The 20,993-nt window shown below is 37.4% G+C and overlaps 2 protein-coding genes across 2 annotated transcripts; one reads left to right on the top strand and one right to left on the bottom strand.

Moving 5' to 3' along the window:
* Window positions 1-1,523: 1,523 nt before the first annotated feature.
* tfdp1b (transcription factor Dp-1, b) lies at window positions 1,524-17,574 on the top strand. The gene is made up of 12 exons (XM_066658666.1): window positions 1,524-1,682; window positions 5,935-6,009; window positions 7,554-7,617; window positions 9,138-9,244; window positions 10,897-11,018; window positions 11,558-11,717; window positions 12,217-12,363; window positions 12,521-12,589; window positions 14,159-14,310; window positions 14,499-14,665; window positions 15,090-15,144; window positions 16,145-17,574. Exons 2-12 carry the CDS (start codon window positions 5,998-6,000, stop codon window positions 16,293-16,295), a joined length of 1,206 nt encoding a protein of 401 aa, XP_066514763.1. The 5' UTR covers window positions 1,524-1,682; window positions 5,935-5,997; the 3' UTR covers window positions 16,296-17,574.
* Window positions 17,333-20,400, bottom strand: LOC136681368 (potassium-transporting ATPase subunit beta-like). Its single transcript, XM_066658667.1, has 7 exons — window positions 20,289-20,400; window positions 19,594-19,722; window positions 19,366-19,479; window positions 19,063-19,268; window positions 18,923-18,985; window positions 17,586-17,678; window positions 17,333-17,491 (listed from the first exon to the last, which is right to left on the bottom strand). The coding sequence occupies exons 1-7, from the start codon at window positions 20,398-20,400 to the stop codon at window positions 17,333-17,335; spliced, it is 876 nt and encodes a 291-aa protein (XP_066514764.1).
* Between the last annotated feature and the right edge of the window lie 593 nt (window positions 20,401-20,993).

Raw genomic sequence — 20,993 nt, 5'->3', positions numbered from 1 at the left:
ATATCTTGGAACTCACTAATATCTTACTAATAAAAAGTGGTCAAAATCTATTGTTACAGTTATTAATCAAAATATACATTTCTGGTTATAGAGGTGGTTATTGTTTCTTCTTAAACAAAACTGACCACCCACATTACATTAAAAAATATAATTACTCCTGTATATTGTGAAGCAGGGTATGTGTAATGTTGCTTGACTTATTTATTAGCTATATTTTAAACAGAATATTATTATGTTTAAAAAAGATATATTTTGGGTTTCACATTAGACATCTTTAAACACTGGCTTAAGAACAAACATCCTTTCAACCTTGAATGGTTGTAACAACTACAAGAAACAAATATTTGATACATAATAGAATTCTTGTTTAGTATTTAATGTGTCCATCACATAGAAATGCTGTCGCCCACATTGTATTGCTTGCAATTTTTTGGTAACAGAGCTCTGCTGAGCCTGCATCTTTGCAGACCTCACTAAAGGCTGCAGTAAAAATTATTACAGTGGACTTGTGAGCACCATTTGGGACAGAGTTACTGTCACATCCGCAGCTGCACTGTCTGTCTTCCTGAAAAAGAATCTGCCAATGACTGCATGTAGGGCCTGTACAAGATCTAATTATGATGTGCCAGAAGCTGGGTCGTCACCCTAGCATCTGTAGCAATATCTATAAAACATAGGCTATTGGACTGGTGTAAAATTTCTAAGTGACCCTCCAGTCATTAATCAAACCCCTAACAGTAATCTCTTTACCAAATTACTTAGAAAGTTGTGGGTATATTAATAAAGCATCCTATATAAGACTCTGTGTGTACTTACCTGAAGTTTGAAAGCCACCACAAGTTGTCTGGCTCCTTGGTTTATGACAAATACTGGCTGTCTGAATTCACCTCTTTGGGCCTGTCTTTGACATGTTTTAAAGTGCAATTGCTCAACTATAGTGTGGACTGCTTATTTTGCTCATGAACGTCTAGCCACATGGGCGTGCTCACAAGATTAAAAACTTAGTTTTCACTTAAAGGCAATGTCTATGATTGTGGAGAACTGCTGTTCTCTAGTTTGTTTACATTCAGAAGCTTTGTTTCTTTTAAGGTGGAGCAGTATATGTTGGAAGAAAAAACAACTGTTGTTTTATGTGGCTGCATTTTTACTTGTCTGTAAGTTAAGAGAGTAAACCGGTTTCAAGAATGCACACAGGTTGAAGAGCAGCAAATTGTGAGGAAACATGTCCATAGTTTTATAAAAAGGGTTGATTAAAATCATTAATGTAACTTTTAAATGAAACTCATAAACCATAACAGAAATTAAACTGAAGTACAAAAAGGCATTAGTTTTATATACTTAAAATACATAATTCTTCTTTTTTAACGCAAATGAAATTTTACTGCCGTATGAACGTGTAGAGACTGATAACATTCCCAAAGCGCGCCAAAACCAAAGATCCCAATCTGAGGGCGGGAACCTGGAGGTGCGCGCTTGGTGACGTCACTGTGTGGCTGTCCAATCACAGCTCAGCGACGCGGGACACCGCCAAGATCAGTTTGATGGCTCTCAGCAGAGCAGAGCTCAGCTAGCTTAGCCTAGCGGCCCTTATCTACAAGAAACAGCGAAAATTACGGTGGAAATCGCTCATTTCAACCTCCTGGAGTTACAATGAGGGCATGAGCCGCGGAGGCCGAGCTCAGGTAGGATACGCATGTAATTTAACCTCTTTTACACCGAGCTGGCTAGAGTTGAAGCGGCGGCTAAGTCCCTCAGCCAGAGACCAGCTAAAGAGCTCCTCGCTCACCTAAGTCAGCTGGAGCCGCCGCGATTCAGGAGAGTCGGTTACAGGAACCGATTCTTTGCAGGAATTGACATTAAAATATCACAATTCCACATTTACCATTCACGTATTTTTACGATATTTGCAAGATTATAATCGGCTGAAAACTTAAAGTCCTACATAAAGTGCTACATTAACATCAAGGACTACATTTTCGTTTCAAACAGGTTTTTCATAAAAATAGCTGTGTGCGTGTGTGAGAGAGAAATGTTTAGAGACACTGACTGATGAGACACTCATTCGTTTGTAAATTGTCACCTACTTGTATGTCGTATTGACATGCGATTAAATAAATTCATGTTGAAATAGTTACTATACATCAATAAAATATTTTACAATGGACAAAAGCTTCCATTTTGCGATCATTTGCCCCCAAAATTACCATCTTTTTGCTATACCATGTCCAGAATTTGTCCTTTAACTAAACAATAAGAAAGTAACTTGAATAGATCTTCAAATGTAGGTGTTAATTGGTCATTAAAGACCAAGATAATAACTTTAAAAGCAATATATTTTTCTTTGTGTCTTCATGGATTAAAATGGTGGACAATAAAATCCTAATAGGACAGGAATATTGCAGATGTATTTGAACATTGGCCTTAGGAAGACCAATGACATGGACAGCAAGGAAATCAAACTCACCCCAAGCCCTTACTCCAAGATTCTTTAAATCCAAACAACTATTAAAAGGGTCTCTGTCACTATGCTAGGCTTTCTCTCTCTGCTCATGGCAAAGAAAAGGCATCTGGAGTTTTTTGAGACACTAAGGAGAACTCCACATGTTGAAAACCATGAACCGAGATGAAGACATTGTTCTATGTTCCTGCTCCATAGGTGGGTAATAATGACATGTTTTTATTCTTTTAGATCACTTAAGGTGGAAATCTCTCCAATTTCAGGAGATGGATAACTGCCTGAAAGTAAACACAGACAGAAATGCCAAATAACTAAACAACTCGGGTTACAAATGAGTTTCTGTGGTAGTTTACAGTTAATGAAAATGTACAAAATGTGCAAACAACCGTTTTTTTTTCTCCTCATACATACCATTAAACCTTAAAAGATGCAGAGCTTCTAAACATAAACAAACCAAAGCAGAGTGTTTGCCCACAAGTGTTAAGTCAAGCCTGCCCAATAAGAAAACATTTGAGTGACATTCCTTTTAGACAGTTTTCATATTTGGAATTATTTGTCTAACTGAAAAATTCTGCTTTGTGGAATTCACCCAGGACTTCACAGCACTTAAAGGAGCAATGATTAATCTTTTCCTGTAATCCTTCTTGGCTTATAAAAGTGTGATTTATATTCTTACAGACTCTTCCTTAACCTAGACTCTTTTAAACCTCGTTATCCATGTGTGGAGGTAAAACAAGTTCATTCAGGGACTGCAAAACAGTTTTAATTGTCATCTTATTAGAGTTGAACATTTTATATATGTGTTAGAGTAATAAATCACTTTTATAGTTTTACTTTGATGTAATAAAAATTACTTAACACTGTTTTAATAATACTATTGTAGTGTTTTTAAATTTATTTTCAAAATGCCCTCTGCATAACGAGTGTGGCTCAACAGAACTGTATGGGCCAGTTTTCCCAAATCTGAGGCAAGGAGACTTACTGGGACTCAGCGAATCTTCGAGTCGAGGGTTCGATTCATTAAAGCAGACGGTTCGAACGAGTCGGTTCTTTAAAATGATTCGAGCCCCTCATCACTGTCTGCTAGCTCTCATTAGCCGAAGTCGAGCTAAGTCTGTTTACTCTCAGAGAAAAGCTTTCAGCTAAACGCGCTCAGCTCGACTTTTTTACGGCTTTACAAAGCGCTCTCTCATTTGTTGACACCGGAGGAGATACCAGAACTTTATAGTGCACCGCACACTTTATAAACCGAAGCTTTAATTTCAACACCCACATTAAAACTATCATTAAACACGGAATGTTTTTTTACTGGATCTCTCTCTCTCTCTCTCTCTCTCTCTCTCTCTCTCTCTCTCTCTCTCTCTGTCTCTGTCTCTGTCTCTGTGTGTGAGAGAGATATCTGGTATATGGAGTCTAAACAGTAAAAAAATTAAGTTCTGCAGAGAACTGTAATTACTGTAAAGACAGGTTCTGGAAGTCCATTCCTGTCCACCTGTAATTTTTCTTTCTCATCTATCTCTATCTATCTATCTATGATCTCTAAACAATGAACTATTGACTTAGTATCTCAAATAATGACTTACATATTTTTTTAATGCTAAGTCAGTGTTTTGAAGGACAAAAGAAAGCTTATTTTGAGATGTTAAATCTTTGAGATGTCATTCTTCTGGGGAAAGAGTAAAATAATTTTAAAGTGTTTAATTAGAATAATTAGTAATTTATTATTTAGATATTTAGTCTATATTTTAAGAAAATGTATGTTTTTAAATTACTAATTCAATTACTATTAAGGGGTAATTTGGAAAAAAAAATTATAACGTATGAATATCTAGAAATACTGCTGCCTGAAACTGAATGGGGAAAAAAAGGCTACCAGATTGGAATGGGCTTCGTCTTTTAAGGGTGATCAGTGAGGTTGTAGTAGACAGTTGACTTCATTAGGTAGCAGCTGATCAAATGTGAACGTCCACTGTATTAATCTTTGAAAAACTATAATGGAATTTTAATTATAAACAAGGCTTCCTTTAAGCTAAAGAGTCACTAGCTTTGGCTCATGAATGAGACACTATGTACTCTTTTCAGGTTAAAGGGTAAAACAAAGTGAGCCTCTTTATTATGTTTAGAGTGAATGGCTTATGTTTCCTGCTCAGAGTCCAGATTTAGGCTCCTCTTCCTTCCATGTTGAGGATGATTAATTGTTGGCTGAAGCAACTCTGCATGTTGAGAGTTGTCATATATTTCCTTCCTAATCAAAATATTTCCCTGTACTGTGCGTTAAAGCAGAAAGGCTTGGCTTGGTGGTTTTACTAACAGTGTTCGAATATCATACACTTTCAGCCTTGTTTGAACTATGGAGGAGCAGAGAGATAGTAACAGCTCGGAAATGTGGGTTACTCTCCTCTGTCAAATACAGCTGGAACAGTCAGCATTTCTTAGGTCACTGTTTTAAACACAGCAATAAAGCCTGTAAGCACCTACTGGCGGTGGCAAAAGTGTGTTTTAGTTCTTCTTTCTCTTCTCAAGTTTGACTTTGTGGAGAGAATGGGTGTTAAATTTCCCATGACCAAGCAAACCAATGCTTTCTTAATGTAGCCGTTTGAATTGGTATGCAAATGTAGTTAACTTCTCAAAGATGATCTTTACTTTCCCATCTATATAGTCCACATTTAGAAATTAAGCTGCAAAAACAACCTGTTTGGAAATCACTGTTTTTGTGATGTCACAGAGACTTAGCTATATACACCAATCAGCCATAACATTATGACCACATTTTTGTTACTGAATTCCCTGTCCATTTTCTCTACTGGGTTGCAACAGATGAACTACAGTCTGTAATTGTAGAACTACAAAGTGCTCTGGTGTGGTCAGTGGAACTGAGAGAATGGGCAATAAGTGTAGAAACAAGAAGATAGTCATAATATTATAGCTGATGGGCGTATGTCTGTTGGGTCAACAACACCTCACCCACTCTTTCCCACTGAAGTTGTGATAAGTTTCAGTTCAGTGCGCTTTTTAAATGAGGCACAATACACGACAGCCAATCACAGTAGAGCTCATTTACATGACTCGGTTTTAAAGGCAAAGAAAAAATAAAATCTATCAGATGTGTAGACTGACTGGAAAAGTGTAATAGAAAATAATTTTTGGTATACAAATCTCACTCAAACTTTGTGTACTCAGGGTGAAAAAATAAAAAGAAGGATATTTTAAACATAAGAATATGCTATAGATTCTACAACATAAACCAGTACCAAAGTGTGCGTGTTTGTTTGTGGGGAAAATTATTTTGTAATTCTTATTAATATTAGTAGTAGCTTAAAAAATGTTATTGCCATTTGCAATATTTATGATATAATAAGCAGACAACTAGTGAAATGATTGTGATTGAACAGATACCAATATTTTTCAAAATCTGTTTAGTCCACTTGTTTCAGTTCTCTAATGAAGTGAATGTAATGTAAGTGTCTGTCTCACAGGGAAGACATACAAGGAACGAAGACCTTGCAGGCTGAAAGACCCTTCTGCAAGAGGCTGACAACATGGCAAAAGATGTAGGTGTAATGAGCATTTAATGGGCATTTAAAATCATATTAAGGGTTTTAATTCATAACATTATAGTATAGCACATGAGATTAATTAATTTATATACAATTGTTAATTGTTGAAGTTTTTCAAATTGTAAAATCAACACACTTACAGAATGTGCTTCTGTGTCCAGTGATGAAACGTTCTGCTTGTTTGACTATGATCAGCAGTAAACGGAAATATTGCAAGTCTTGCACATATGGCTCTTGCTTGGTTTTGGTAATGCTCCATATTTATCTTGGGTCACTTTTTAGAGCCAGTGTGGTTTCCATAGTTACCTAGTTGCTAGCAAAACACATCATAACATCTGAGGTCAGCATGCTGTAATGCTTGATCAGACTGGGCACAAATGGTCCAACATATTTGTATGTTATTAGCTTAGAAAAGTGCAGCAGTGGCAGCTGGCGAGTTATTAGTCATGCCAGTTTTTTTTCCTGTTCTGTGTCACTGGCTTCTGTTTCAAGTCAGGTTTCATCTGTTTGACATTATTAACACCAGAATGATCATTACTGAAGGAACGTGAGTTTCAGCATCAGATTCAGAATGGCGTGAACATAATTTATTTATTTATTTATTTATTTATTTTAATGTATTAACTTAATTTAGCAAAGTATACAGGAAAGGTCTTGAGTTGAGTATTGCTAAATGGTAGTAGTTTGGAAAATGGAACTCATACCTCAACTGTCCCTGAGTCATGGAAGCTTATACCCCACTAATTAGCAAACAGCAATTTTAGTCTAAACTGAGGTTTTAATATGGTTGAGTGCATGAGAATTTAGAAAAGTCAAAAACAAGTTAAATGCATCTCATATTGTTTTGATTTGCTCCTGTTGTGAGGCTTTTATTCTTTCATGTTTTGTTGCCAATGTTTTTACTAGAAACTGTAAGCTTCCATCCCTGTGTTAATTTTCTTTCTCATGCTTTTTCCTTCCCTGCAAAGGAAACGTAAATATCCTTTCATGATTGCTTGTCCTTGGATTACTCTTGAATATTATAAAAGTAACATATATCAGAGGTAGTCTCAGAGTGGATCTATAACTGAGGAGTTTGTTGTGTTCTCCCCGTCTCTGTGGGTTGCCCTGTCCATAGTTCCTACTTTGCAACTAATAACTTTGGGTAGGCATCGGCCCTGCTGCGAGTCATGTTCAGGATGAAGCAGTTACAGGAGGTGAATGATTAAATGAATGAAAGGTGACAGCCACATCAACAAGCATGATATTTGGAGGCTGGTATTTCACACCCATGGACATTTTTGAGTCGCCAATCAACCTAGCAACGTGTATTTTTGGACCGTGGGTAGAATCCGGAGCACCTGGAGGAAACCTATGCGGACACGGGGAGAACACACCAAACCCCTCACAGTCAGTCACCCAGAGCAGGACTTGAACCCACAACCTCCAGGTCCCTGGAGCTGTGTGACTGCAACGTTAGGATGTTTGCATATGATGTTGATGTTATTAGCCTTGGCCGGTATTGCGATACTAATTGAAACATGCTTTTACATCTACAGGGTGGGCTGAAAGAAACTGGAGAGTTGAGGTTTTTCACTACTCAGAATCTGAGCCCTGGAAAAGGTAAGTATGTGTATGAATGTCAGTTTGCTGGATGTAGAAACAGATAGAAGCCATTAGCTTGTCATTCTCTGTTATGCCTTAGGAAGTGTTGTTGTTATGAAGGCTGCTACTAGAAATGTCAGTTAGCCGACTTTGGCTTAGACGGACCGTGGGAAGTCCCATTGATTTACAGCTGCTGTAACAATCTCTGAAGGATGATCTGTTTTACTTAGCAACATGTAGGCTGTAGCCGCGCAGTGATCTGACCAACATGGTGATGTCTCAAAGTGTAAATTGATGAGAACTTTGAGAACAACTTTTAATCCATTAAATTTAACTGTATTTTCTGGTAATTCAGATTTAGTGAAATGAAGTGTGCAATTCTGGTTTGTTCATTGTACAACGGAATGTCTTTCTGTGCATTTAAGTCATCTGTAGCAGTGAATACACACAGAAACACACTCTATCAAATGCACTAGTACACCATGGTCAGTGAGAACACCCTCGGAGCAGCAGGTAGCCATCACCAGTGCCCAGGGAGCAGTCAGAGATTAGGTGCCTTGCTCAAGGGCACCTCAGAGGGAAGAGGAAAGCGCTGTTTCTTTACTCCCACCTCCTCCAATTTTTCTACCAGCCAAGGGAACCAAACTGGCAACCTTCCAGTCCCAAGTCCGCTTCTCTTTTCATTTAACACAGCTGGTCTGTGTTTAAATTTTATATGTTGGAATTTTATTGGTCCTTGGATTAAACTGTGCAATAATTTCTAACTCTCATTAGTTCATAGTTTGCATATTACCAGAACAAGCGTTCAGTCTTTAAGATAAATATGTAAATGTAAATGATTTCTTTCCCCAGCCAGTGTTACACACTTTGTCGTTTGGTTTAATTCTTAGTTAGTTAATCCCAACAAAAGTCACAGAATTGCAATATGAATCAAGATTTATCTGTGCTTCAACGGTGCCATCTTTTATATGGTGGATTTGTATTTCATATTATCAAATCAAAGTTTATTGGTCACATACATAGTCATACACTGTACAAGTAGCAGTGAAATGCTTTTATCTACTAGCCTTTTCTGTTGTGATATTATTCATTAACTACAATGCACACGGTCTTAATCTAAATGCAAGAGTGAATAATACACTTTTAGACACTCCAGGGCCTCCTGGCCATTTTAAAAGGCCAGTGACTTATTTTTGTGGTTTATAAGGTTCCACAGGTTTACTTTGATCAAACCCACCACACTGTAACAATGGCTGTTATATATATTTTTAATTGCCATTTCTTCTCCAGCAGAGGGCAGTCATTGTGCACATTGTGAGAAATATTGTACCCTTCTTTCAGAGCTGGCTATAGGGTTTTTATTTATTTATTTTTTTTCTCTCGCTTTCTTATTATTTCCCCCTGTAACTCTTAAATTAGACCACCCACATATTAACTTTCACTCGCTAGAGTGAAGGTTAGTTCACAGAGAGTAATCTTTAGACATTGTATGCCATTAAAAAGCCAGCCAGACATGATAAATTCTTTTTCTTTGTCAGGTGCGGCTGTCTTGTCTCTTGTGAATGTCCACTCTTCAGTCACTGGAGTCAAACAGATTGTGCCCAAAACACTAGGCACGCCGAATGTTAATGTAGTGCAACACATGGTAAGACCATGCTAACTTTTTTACTTGCTCAAATCAGTTGCATACATCCAGTAGCATAGAAAACTGGCATTTATTAAACCATGGCCATCTGAGGGTACCAATGTGTTCTGTACTATATTTACAACGAGTCCATCATAAGGAGATCCTATGCAGGACAATGGATGAAGACCAACACATGGCACTGTACTGTGGATCAATACCTCCAGCAATGTGGTAGCAGTTTCTGTTTCTAAGTAAAGCTAATCTGTCCTGTGCTAGAACTCTTTGCACTTTTCATCAGGCACCACTTGACACAATGCTGAGCCATGTTCTCTCATTATACTCCTTTAAAACATTGGTCATACTGCTCCTCATTCTCATTTCCAAATGATGCAGGGCACAAGTGTGGAGGGTCTCCTTGGCGGTAAAGTCCTCCATTAACATTGAGTGAGGTGACCTGGGAGAGTCGCTTCTAAGCTGATCACAGAAGTTTGGAGTCAGCAGGATTAGAGCTCACATCATGTTTATCATCCTATTATTGACCCAAGCCGCCAGAGCCAGGCGGGGGATAGACAGAAATAAATGATTATTGTTGATGGAGCTTGTATGTATATGTATAGTACCCATCAAAGGTTTAGACATGTCTGACTTGTTTCAAGGTTTTATTTTTCTGTGTAATTTTTAATAACTATTTGACTTATAAATAAAAAACATGATTGCCTGAAGAGTTACTACATAATATAAATTCTGCAAGACACAATCATTCTTATTTTTAAAATTGTTTTCAAAATTACAGTTAAATTGTTGTTAACTGCTTTTTAGGACTTCCCCCAAGAAATTGTCTTTCAGAGATGAACAAGGTGTTTGTAGATTTGGAATGTTTTCAAGACTGTTTCGGGTGGTTGCTCATGGACTAAACAAAATAGAGTGTAAACTTGAATCGAGGCAAATATGAGCTGCTTGGAAAAAGCTATAATATGAGAATTTTGAATTTATGCAGAAAAGTTAATTATGGAAATTGACTTAACAATTTATTAAATTGCTCTATTGGTCATGACTTTGGAAACGGCATTAAAATTGCAGTGTCATTATTGAGTGATTGGATAAAATTAAGATAAATATTACTTTATTGCTCCATTTCAACTCTTAACTGTGCTGTTTTGACAGAATTTGTAATTAATTGCCTGGATTTTGACTGTTTGTGCATTTTAAGGAATGGGGAAAAATGTTGTTATAATTCAGATTTATCCACTGATATTCAGAGGAAGAATATTTGTGTTGTAAAATGTAATGAGTTGTTACATTTGTTTACAACAAGGTATATAAAGTATTGTTAAATTTTCCTGTACTAGTTTATTTTGTCTGTTGAAACACCTTAAGCCTTTCATCAACATCAGTTGTAAAAAGCACCATACAATTAAATTTGTTAGCATGCTAAATCAGTTAGCATTATATCATAATTTTGTATTACTGACTATGCTTAAATTACCTTGAGCAGTGTACTTCCTTAGATTCCTAGATGTCCTGTTGTAATGCTATTAGCGGAAATACATTGTCTAGTGCTTTGTTAGTTAATGATTTTGTATTTAAATTAAAAGAGAAAGATTAAACTTTAATTTAATGACTGTAAACCAGAATGTTAGTCTGAAGTTGCACATCCTTTCTGTCTGTAGGCGATTGGCACTCCACAGAGACCCAGTGCCCCTGGTGTTCTGCTGACGAGCCCCAGAACTCCAAGCGCTCAGTTCCTCACACCGCAGGCACAGGTGCCGGAGTCTTCCCCCTGGTCCAGTGGGTGAGTCTCTGTCTGTCTGTCTGTCTCACCTTTTGTGGCTCAGCTCTCAGACCAACACTGACTCACAGTCTAGTCCTCGCTAAGCATCACTGATTTAGTGACAGGTTTTGTTTATTATTGTTATTTTCGGTTGATATCTTTCTGCCTTGTAACAGAACTACATTTTGCCTACAACCTAAATTTTTTATTATTTTTTTAAATTGATTCAATTACTGTTTTAGACACTATTGGGAGGAGAATAATTTAGAATTTTAGAAGAATAGAAGAATTTAGGGATGTATTTTAGTACATTATTATATACATTATTATATTTGTCCCTAACTCTTAAAATGTCATTTTGCTGTGGCACCTAAAACGTTCTGAAAAGGTGAATCCTGTATGGTTCACTTATTCTAAATGTCCTGTACTTTAATTGTCAAATTTAGTCTGTTACAGCCCATAGCCACAAAATACAACTTTGTTCCTGCTGTGCAATTATACATTTTTGGGGCATTTTCAAATGGTTTAATAACTCACCTTGCGTTAATCTTTCTCCTTAGACGTGGTAGAAAAGGTGACAAGAATGGTAAAGGCTTGAGACATTTCTCCATGAAGGTGTGTGAGAAGGTTCAGAAGAAAGGTGTCACCTCCTATAATGAGGTAGCAGATGAGCTGGTGGCAGAGCTGAGTTCTGCGGACAGCATCTCTCCGGCTGAAGCTGTGAGTTCTCATCGTAGCCCACTCAGTTTGTTTGATGGAAGAGCTCCCTTTTCTTCTAATAAGGGATGCTATTCGCTTAATTACATTTTGGTCAGCATTAGTGAAACTGCCACCAAGACAGTGCTGATACTTGTGTATGACTAGGCATGTGGTGATCAAAAATATTGTCACGTACATGAACTAACCTTAAATGTTTGTTACTCTGAATATCTAATAATCATTTTGTTAAACTGCAGCTTGTTTGATTAAATGCTGAGTATATTTAGTGGGCCACTAATAACAATTGTGTATTGTATTTAATATTACACTTTATTATTTTTATTATTATTATTAGTAGTAGTAGTAGTAGTAGTGACTATAGTGATATACCTAAAGTATTTGGACTGAGGGCAGAGTTTGTGTAAAAAATGTAATTATTTAAAGGTTTCCAGCTATAATGTTAGTCTTTTTTTCAGATTATTCTAAGCAACAAGAATCACCAACTTTTCCTCTCCTGTAGCACGTTTTTGATCAGAAGAACATTCGCAGACGGGTATATGATGCGCTGAATGTCCTGATGGCCATGAACATCATTTCCAAAGACAAGAAGGAGATTAAATGGATCGGCTTCCCCACTAATTCTGCTCAGGAGTGCAAAGACTTGGAGGTTAGGTTTCTTTTAACAAGACACACTCTCTCTCTAACACAAATTATCTGTGCATATTTGTATGTAAGAATCTTCCATTAAATAATTCCTTGATTGTGTGTTATGTTTCAGTTTTCTCTGTAAAGATGTGTTATGTTGTGTGTTTCCTCCTTAAAAGGCTGAGCGCCAGAAACGTCTTGAAAGAATCAAGCAGAAGCAGTCTCAGCTTCAAGAACTTATACTACAGGTAAGCATGAACTACTAGAATGGTGTCAATGTGTTTATTTAAATGGGGTATGTCATGGAATAAATATGTTAATGTTAAACTATAAATAATAAAAAATAATTCAATAGTAAATTGTTAAATATTTATTATTCTTTGGCCCAGGTAAATACTAAAACTGGCATTAGAACGTCTCTAAACCTTAACGCTCAAGAATGTGTTAAGGGCAGTAGATAAAGAGTAGCTTAATAAACAGGTCTACACCAAAATACAAAGGCTTGCATGCAGATTTGAGACTATACTCCCAAAGCTTGTCTCACTGGGGTTCTGTATGCCAAAATCGAAAGTGTGTAGATTATAGTATCTTTTTTGCTATGCTAACATTAGCCATTACTACTAAGGTCAGTGGATGACGATGATAATGATTACAGTTATCTAGACATCCAAACACTTGACCTTCAACTTTCCTCTTTTTGAGTCAGCAACTCTGTTTTATGGCTCATCCGAATGCTGAATTCGGCTAAGTTATTCAGTGCAGTGTCCCAGTCACTGCATTCAGGCATCAAAGTTATTTTTATTGGCCCCACTTACACCACTTGCAGCTGCCACCCAAATGTTACTGGGAGGTCTCCCATTAAGGTTTTGTCCAGGCCCAAACCTGTGTAGCATCAGTGGATTTGCATGTTCTGATGGTCAGGTGCTATGCCAAAGAGTACTTTGAGTAAGAGTAGCTGAGCTAATGACGCCAGACAACATCATGCACGTTTAGTCTCTCATTCTTTCATTCATTCATAGTCTGTAACCACTTATCCAGTTAAGGTTCACGGTGGGTCCAGAGCCCACCTGGAATCACTGGATGCACGGCAGAAACACACACTGGATGGCGCACCAGGCCATTGCAGTGCAATATACGTTTACTTGCGCACGCACACACACACACACCCCTAGGGACACATTCAAGTAGCCAGTCCACCTATAAAACGTGTGGTGGGAGGAATCCGGGGCACTCAGAGGAACCCACACAGACACGAGGAGAACACACCAAACTAATAAGACATAGATCCACTCTGACAATTGCCCTCTGGACCTCGGGGCCCTAGAGCAGTGGGGCAGGGACACTACATGTTGTGCCACCCTTAATTTCATGTTGCCCCTAAATTTTAGTTATATAATGCTTCAGTCTGGTCCAAATATGTATACTGGAGTGTAAGTCACATGTCCTGAAGTTTGTTTCATTTCCTTGTATTTAGCATTTTTTGCCAGACAGAAACACTGCATTTTAATCTTTCCAAGTGATGTAGATTTGTAGTTTATTAGTTGATATTATGTTTGTGGTATATACTTATATACCACAAGTATATATGCTTATTTTGTTTTTTACTGTAATACGTCCCCTTAAATATTATTAAAAGCACAGTGACAAAAAGCTATGCAATTTTGTTACTAATAAGTGGACTAATATACAAGAACTGTTGGATATAATATGATATCCAAATGTAAGTGGATTTGTGCATTTATTTTACCATTTATTTCTGCTTGCACTGTGGTTCATTATCACACACTTGATACTAAACATTGCCCATATTCTCTTAGCAAATAGCCTTTAAGAATCTGGTGACGAGGAATAGAGAAGCAGAGCTGAAGAACCACAGACCACCTCCACCCAACACAGTCATTCACCTGCCCTTCATCATCGTCAACACCAGCAAGAGGACAGTCATCGACTGCAGCATCTCCAACGACAAGTGAGACATGTTTCTTTCTGTCTGTCTGTGTATCTCTTCTTCTGTATCACTGTCCACAGGTTTAAATATTTTTTACTATTGCAATGTGCTTTGCATGTTAAATGTACATTTGTTCATTTCATTCATTCAATATCTGTAACTGCTTATTCAGTTAATTTGATCGTTTCTTGTCGGTTTATTTTCTGCAGGTTTGAGTACCTATTTAACTTTGACAACATGTTTGAGATCCATGATGACATTGAGGTGCTGAAGCGCATGGGAATGGCATTAGGACTGGAGTCCGGCAAATGTTCTCCAGAACAGCTGAAAATAGCCCGGTCCCTGGTGCCTAAAGCTCTGGAACCCTATGTAATCGGTCAGAACAGAAAACCACTCTTTTTTTTTTTTTTTTTTTTTTTTTTTTTTTAAAGAGTTAAAAAGAAATTTGCCATGCATGCTTTATCATAAATTCAACTATTTTACCTTGGTTTTAGCTGAGTACAGACTTATGATTTGCCTCTTTATTAAAAATGCCTCTAGACTTGGAGTTTATTTTGCTATACTGCAAAACCTGCCATAGACTGTGTGCATGTGTGCAAAGTTTTAACCAAAATAACATTTAGATAAAAACAAATCGTTGCACAGGACCCATTTTCCCGTATTTTTGTAAATATTGTTGAACTGATTTCAGCCCATGTTGGTAAATCAGATGCATGCCTATTATTGTATTACAGTGGTTTTAATTGATGCTTACTTTCTATGCACTTGGTTGATGTGTGTTTTCTTTTTTCTTTTTATAGATATGGCGCAGGGTCTCATGAGACAGTCAAATGGAGGCTATTCTCGCACAACCAGGTAAGCTTCATGTACATTATATTTTTATAAAAATTTTCTAGACTTGTAGGCTCATGTTAAGCAAGTAGAATTAGAAGTAGTAGTAGGGACACCTTTATTAAGCTCCTTGGAGTAACTGAGACTCCATGTTTAACCCAACTATGGTAAAGGTAGTGAAAAAATGCTCAACCACGTGCAGCTGGGGTTTAGGTTTCTTGCTCTTGTGCTTTGTTGAGGGAGGAGAAAGTGCTTTTTTTATTTTATTTTATTTTTCCTGGATGTCCTAAGGAAGAAATCACTTCCCTAACCTATGGCCTATGCATTTAATCAGTAATAAGTGCTTCCTGAATCAATTTCTGAATGAACTCCTGTAGGTCAGAGAACTCTCACAGAATAAGTCTATCTAAGAAGATAAGAGGCATAATTACATGTATATACAGTAACGGTAAACCTGATCGGCTGTGGTTATTTGTGCTAGAGTCAACAAAGGTGTGCATGTATCGTTACTTCTCATCAAAAAGGTCTACAAGCAGGTGTGTCCAAATGAATAGAGAAGTGGGCCTGAGACCGGAAGGTAAACCAGCAGGCTAAAATGGGCTAGGGGAGTGAAGGAACAGTGCTGTCTTCTCCCTCAACATCCTTGGCTGAGGTGCACTTAATTAAGCAGGGCACCTAACCCCCAGCTGCTCTCCATGTGCTGGGAAGGCAGGTGCGTGTGTGCACTGCAATGTATGGGTTAAATGTGAAGTCACAATTGACGCAATTTAACTTAACAACTTGTTACATTTTTGAACTGTGTCAAAAATTGTTTTTTTTTTTCTTTATAATTCCTTGATGCTGTACACCAAATAGTGATTTCAGTATTTGAATACTGACACCTGCTATGGATTCGCTGAAAACTTGAGCAGCTGTGTACGCCCCTACTACAAACAGCAATAATATGAGTGATCAATTTTGTTTCACAGAATTATATAGAGCCCTGAATTGTTGCAAACCCTAGTTTGCTTCTGTGTTTTGATAGTGACAATGGAGCTGCCCCGACTGTGGCCTCCAGCTCCAACAGCTCGTACCACAGTAGCTCCCGTGATACCCCAGCATCCTTCCTAGAGGATGAGGAGGAGGAAGACGACGACGAAGAAGACGACTTTGATGAGAACGACGATGAAGATTAGCCTATGTGCCATGATTTTCTTCTCAGTCACAGCCTCTGAACATGTTTGTGTGAGAGTAGGGAGAAACGGATGTTCTCGCTGTTTTCAGGAGAGGTTTTTTGTCACAACGTCTGAAAACCTTGATCTAGTTGTATATGCAAGTTCATACGCCTTTCAGAATCTCTAGAGCCACGTGCAGCTGCTTTCTACTGAACCCCATTGGTGCTTGTGTGAGAATTTTAAACCACTTTTTTTGTTACCATCTTTTAGTATTGGATTCTGTCAAATCATATTCTGTTCATAGACTTCTGTGGTTTAATGCTGATTCATTCCCCAATTCGATTTGTCCACTGTTTGTTTGTCACACTCCAAAGAATGAATGTTAGTCTGCGAGTTGCTGAATAAGCATGTTCTTGACCTCCAATTTAATTTCTTTTTCTCCCTTTTCCCATATAGACTGCCATTTTTTGATACCCTGGGTGTGTTTTTTTTTCTTTTTCCTCTCCCCGTTTCCCTCATGAGAAGGCTGTGAAGTGAGCAAACTCAGTGTCAAGCTTTAACAACCTTTTGTATTCTCAAAGACAGATAAGGAATGGGTCTTAACATTCCAAATTTGTTTTGTGTAATAATTCAAGTTTTGCATTTGTTTTTCTACAGCAGTAAAAAAAAGAACTGCTGAAAATATACTTTTCATATGGGTTTAGAAATTAAACAGACGTCTTTATATAGAAGTGGATTTATTCTAAAATTTGTATGTACGTCTAAGCTATCAAGAATTTGGCTTGTCATTGTGTTACAGCTTATATAATTAAGCTGCTGCTCAGAATAAGAGGCTGGTGATATCTTTATTACAAGTTTATCATTTAAGCATTTTTTAAATATATAAACGCTAAGCATTTTAAATTAACAATGTACATTTATGAGCAGTAAATACAAGCATTTTTTTTACTGACAGAGGTAAAAGTCTTCATGAAGAAAAGAGAAGATTACAAATATTAATCAGTATTTAAGTCTTGTTATGAAAACAATCAGTAAGTGCCACAAGTGTAATTTTGCAGCTAACTCAGAGCCTTTAAATAAAAGTCCACTTTTCCCTCATAAGGATCATAGATATTCTGATAAGCAATGTTGTTGGACATCACCCTGCACATGATCTTTGCATGCCTCTGGTTGATGAGGTGAAATTTCACAGCCACCAATGGATTCACGTAGTTTGGCTGTGAAGGAAAAGAACACAAACTGGTAAAATACTGCACATGTACAAAAATGGGAAAATTAAAAGTCAGAATAACATGGTGGATGCAGCTTTACCTGTGCCAGCTTGCCATAGTATGGAAAGTATGAGAGGTCCATTGTCCCATTCTGTGGGTAGTACACAATTCCCTGAACATTCTCATGACCCTCCTGTAGATACAAGTTCATACGCTGTTAATCTTATCAATTCTGATATATAGCTCTGTGTGATAAAGTCTGTGCTGGTGTCGCAGTCGCACCATAGTTTAATAAATGAAAAATAAACACAGAACTATAACTGTTGCATAACATTTCAAACTATATGACTTTTAAAACAAGTCATATATTCAACAAATCAAATCTAAAAGTTAAGCATTAATATGCTGCTTATGATGTTCATGATTGCAAACAACAAAATCACCATGTTCTAAATTAAAACTCTCATGTACTTTTGTGTACATGAACAAAATGGATCGATGCACATACTATTTCTGCTCTTTTTCCTAGATGGAACTCAAAAAATGCAGTGACTTGCATTTATATATATATATATATATATATAAATAATGTGTGTGTGTATTTTTATTTTTTATTAAGGGGCAATTGTTTGATGACTAAAGAGTGGGAGAATGTTTGAATTTGTTAATTTAAAAAAGTGCTTTAAGAACTATTTGTAAACCTTATATTTTAGTCTTAATGGTGAACCAAAAAACAAGCTTAGGGTATGCCATTTGGTTTGTTCAAAAAGAACCTTCAAAGTGCAAAATAAATACTTAAACAGGGAAGTTTTTTATTAAGAATTAATAAATTAAGAATAGGAAATGCTGGTATTTAATGTGATTAGAAATAGCATAAGAGGATAGAACATAAAATTCCCATTAAAACAAACCATATAAGATTTGTACGAAGACCTTTTCGTGTGCTTGGGGGGAAAAAAAAGTAAATATGATCAGATACTGTGATATTTTGAGAAAATATTGTGGTATTGAAATAACAATTTTTTTAATATAAATGTATTTTTATCATTTGTTGTAGTCCAGGGGCGGCACGGTGGTGCAGCAGGTAGTGTCGCAGTCACACAGCTCCAGGGCCCTGGAGGCTGTGGGTTCGATTCCCGCTCCGGGTGACTGTCTGTGAGGAGGTGTGTTCCCCCCCGTGTCCGCGTGGGTTTCCTCCCACAGTCCAAAAACACACGTTGGTAGGTCGATTGGTGACTCCAAAGTGTCCGTAGGTGTGAGTATGTGAGTGAATGTGTGAGTGTGTGTTGCCCTGTGAAGGACTGGCGCCCCCTCCAGGGTGTATACCCTGCCTTGTGCCCAATGATTCCAGGTAGGCTCTGGACCCACCACGACCCTGAATTGGATAAGCGGTTACAGATAATGACTGAATGAATGAATGTTGTAGTCCAGACTCACCAAGATGGTGCAGTTGACATAAGGAGATGTTCCAGTTCCATTGTTTGGTAGAAAGTTGATGATCTGAGAAGAACAATGGGTAATTACTTGCAAGTTATCATAGACAGCCTACTGGAGTGTTTTTACATGAACCACCATACCCTGTTCATCTTGATGATTACACATGGTTGGGCAGTATTGTAACCGAATGTGGGGTCTTCAATACCAGAGCAGTTACCCAGCGTTCTTTGGTAGAAAGGACAGGACCACTTTGTATGTTTTGGGGCATTAAAATTGGGTTGGAAGAAGTACTTTCCAGGGGTACAGTTGTAATTGTTACATTGTGCCTGTTTGGTGTCGTTGTAGGCTGAAGAAGAAAGCAAAATAATGTATTTTAGCTTCCATAATAATAGTACTTTTTTTGTTATTGTTCACCTTATCAACGCTTTTCTCTTTTTACATACGTTGAAGGAATTGCTGAAGACAGCTGGACATCTTCATCCAGCTGGATTTGTCTGACATGTTGTACGTGATCTCCAAATCCTCATCGTTGTACGTGTCTGGCCAAACCATTACTCCTACAGAGGGAAAGAGATAAAATGTCACTGTGAAAATGATTTTCACATTAAATAACACTTAATTTAAATAATATAAAGGGTTATGTTCTACAATATTAAGATTTTTTTTCTAACCTGGAGATTTTAATCGATCCTGGTAATCTGGTGTGTAAGGGCTCAGTGTGTACATGAGCACGTAAATGGCCAGGGCGAACAAGCCGGTCATCACAACGTAGAACGCTACATAATACAAGCTGATGTACACTGCAAAAAAAAAAAAGAATCATGTTTATGAATACCAAATGTGTCACTATTTTTTGATTATTTATTCCTCTTTGTCTCTGGGTAATATATCAATTTTTAGATTCATGTTATCTAGCACCCCGTTACCACAACAGCAGTAATAAATGAAACTCCACAGAAAAGACACAACACAGTCTGTAGTGCAAATTTAGTGGCATTTAAAATTATCTGCAGAAATGGTTCACAATTGTACCAAATTAATATACCTGAATTACTTAAGAGCATACATCTGACCAGTTGTTCTAGGTTTCATTTGGCTAATGAAGACAATACAGATTTTATTTGAATTGACCAGATTTATGTTCCAGTGACTTACATTTGGCTCAACATTGGATGATGTGTTGGAGGAAAAATACCAAGTCATTTTATTCCTATTTGTACTGAAAAATTGGGTTTTGAGATAAAATGGCACATGCATGCATTACACTTTTGATATGTATTCACTAATAATGTTTGCAAACAAGCATTTATCTGAATATTTGAGAAAATGTCACTTTTGGTTGTTTTTTTTTCCATGCGATACATACCCCATTTCTCTGGTGTCCTGCCCATGAAAGTGCCGTCATCAGAATTCCAGACAAAGTGACCGAAGTCTTGACATCTTTGTCCACATGTTCTCTTTTCCTTCAAGGTAGCCATGTTAAAAGTCTTGAAATGGAGCCCTAGTTTGGAAAGGACCTTACAATGCGGTGTTGTTTTGTATTTAAATGTGCCCTTTCGTATATCCCCTGGGGTCCTTTTCTTTCACTTCACCCTGTTGTGCAGCAGCCAGGTTTGTGCACATGTCTCTGTTTTTATACCCAAAGATAAGGGTAGAATTCACATACAGTTTTTAGGGTTGGGCTAGCAATTCACAAGTACTCTTGGTCCTTCAAGTGTACTAAGTTTTGTTATGGTAACCTTGACGTCTAGGACAAGGCCATAAACTCCCTTTTTGCCTGTCGGTTTGAGTAAGACCTAATTGCCTTATCACAGAGTGAAACCCAACACAACACAGAGATAAAGGTTTTGACTTTAGATTTAACATTGAGCACTGAAAGCAGATGCCAGGATCAGAGGCCAGGGTTTTCCAGTTACACTGTCTGTTCCCTTAAAGGTTTTAGCAAAGTATTTGGCTTAGGATGAGGTAAAAGGAGCTTAGTAACATGAGAGTTCATAACCCTGTTGTAAGAGGTCTCTTATGATAATCTACACAAATGGTTAAGTATAACTTATAAAGCATTCATACAATT

Source organism: Hoplias malabaricus, chromosome 2 (assembly GCF_029633855.1).
Source record: "Hoplias malabaricus isolate fHopMal1 chromosome 2, fHopMal1.hap1, whole genome shotgun sequence".
Classification (NCBI taxonomy): domain Eukaryota; kingdom Metazoa; phylum Chordata; class Actinopteri; order Characiformes; family Erythrinidae; genus Hoplias; species Hoplias malabaricus.
The sequence above is the reverse complement of the archived record's forward strand: the minus strand, read 5'-3'. Positions and strand labels throughout refer to the sequence as shown.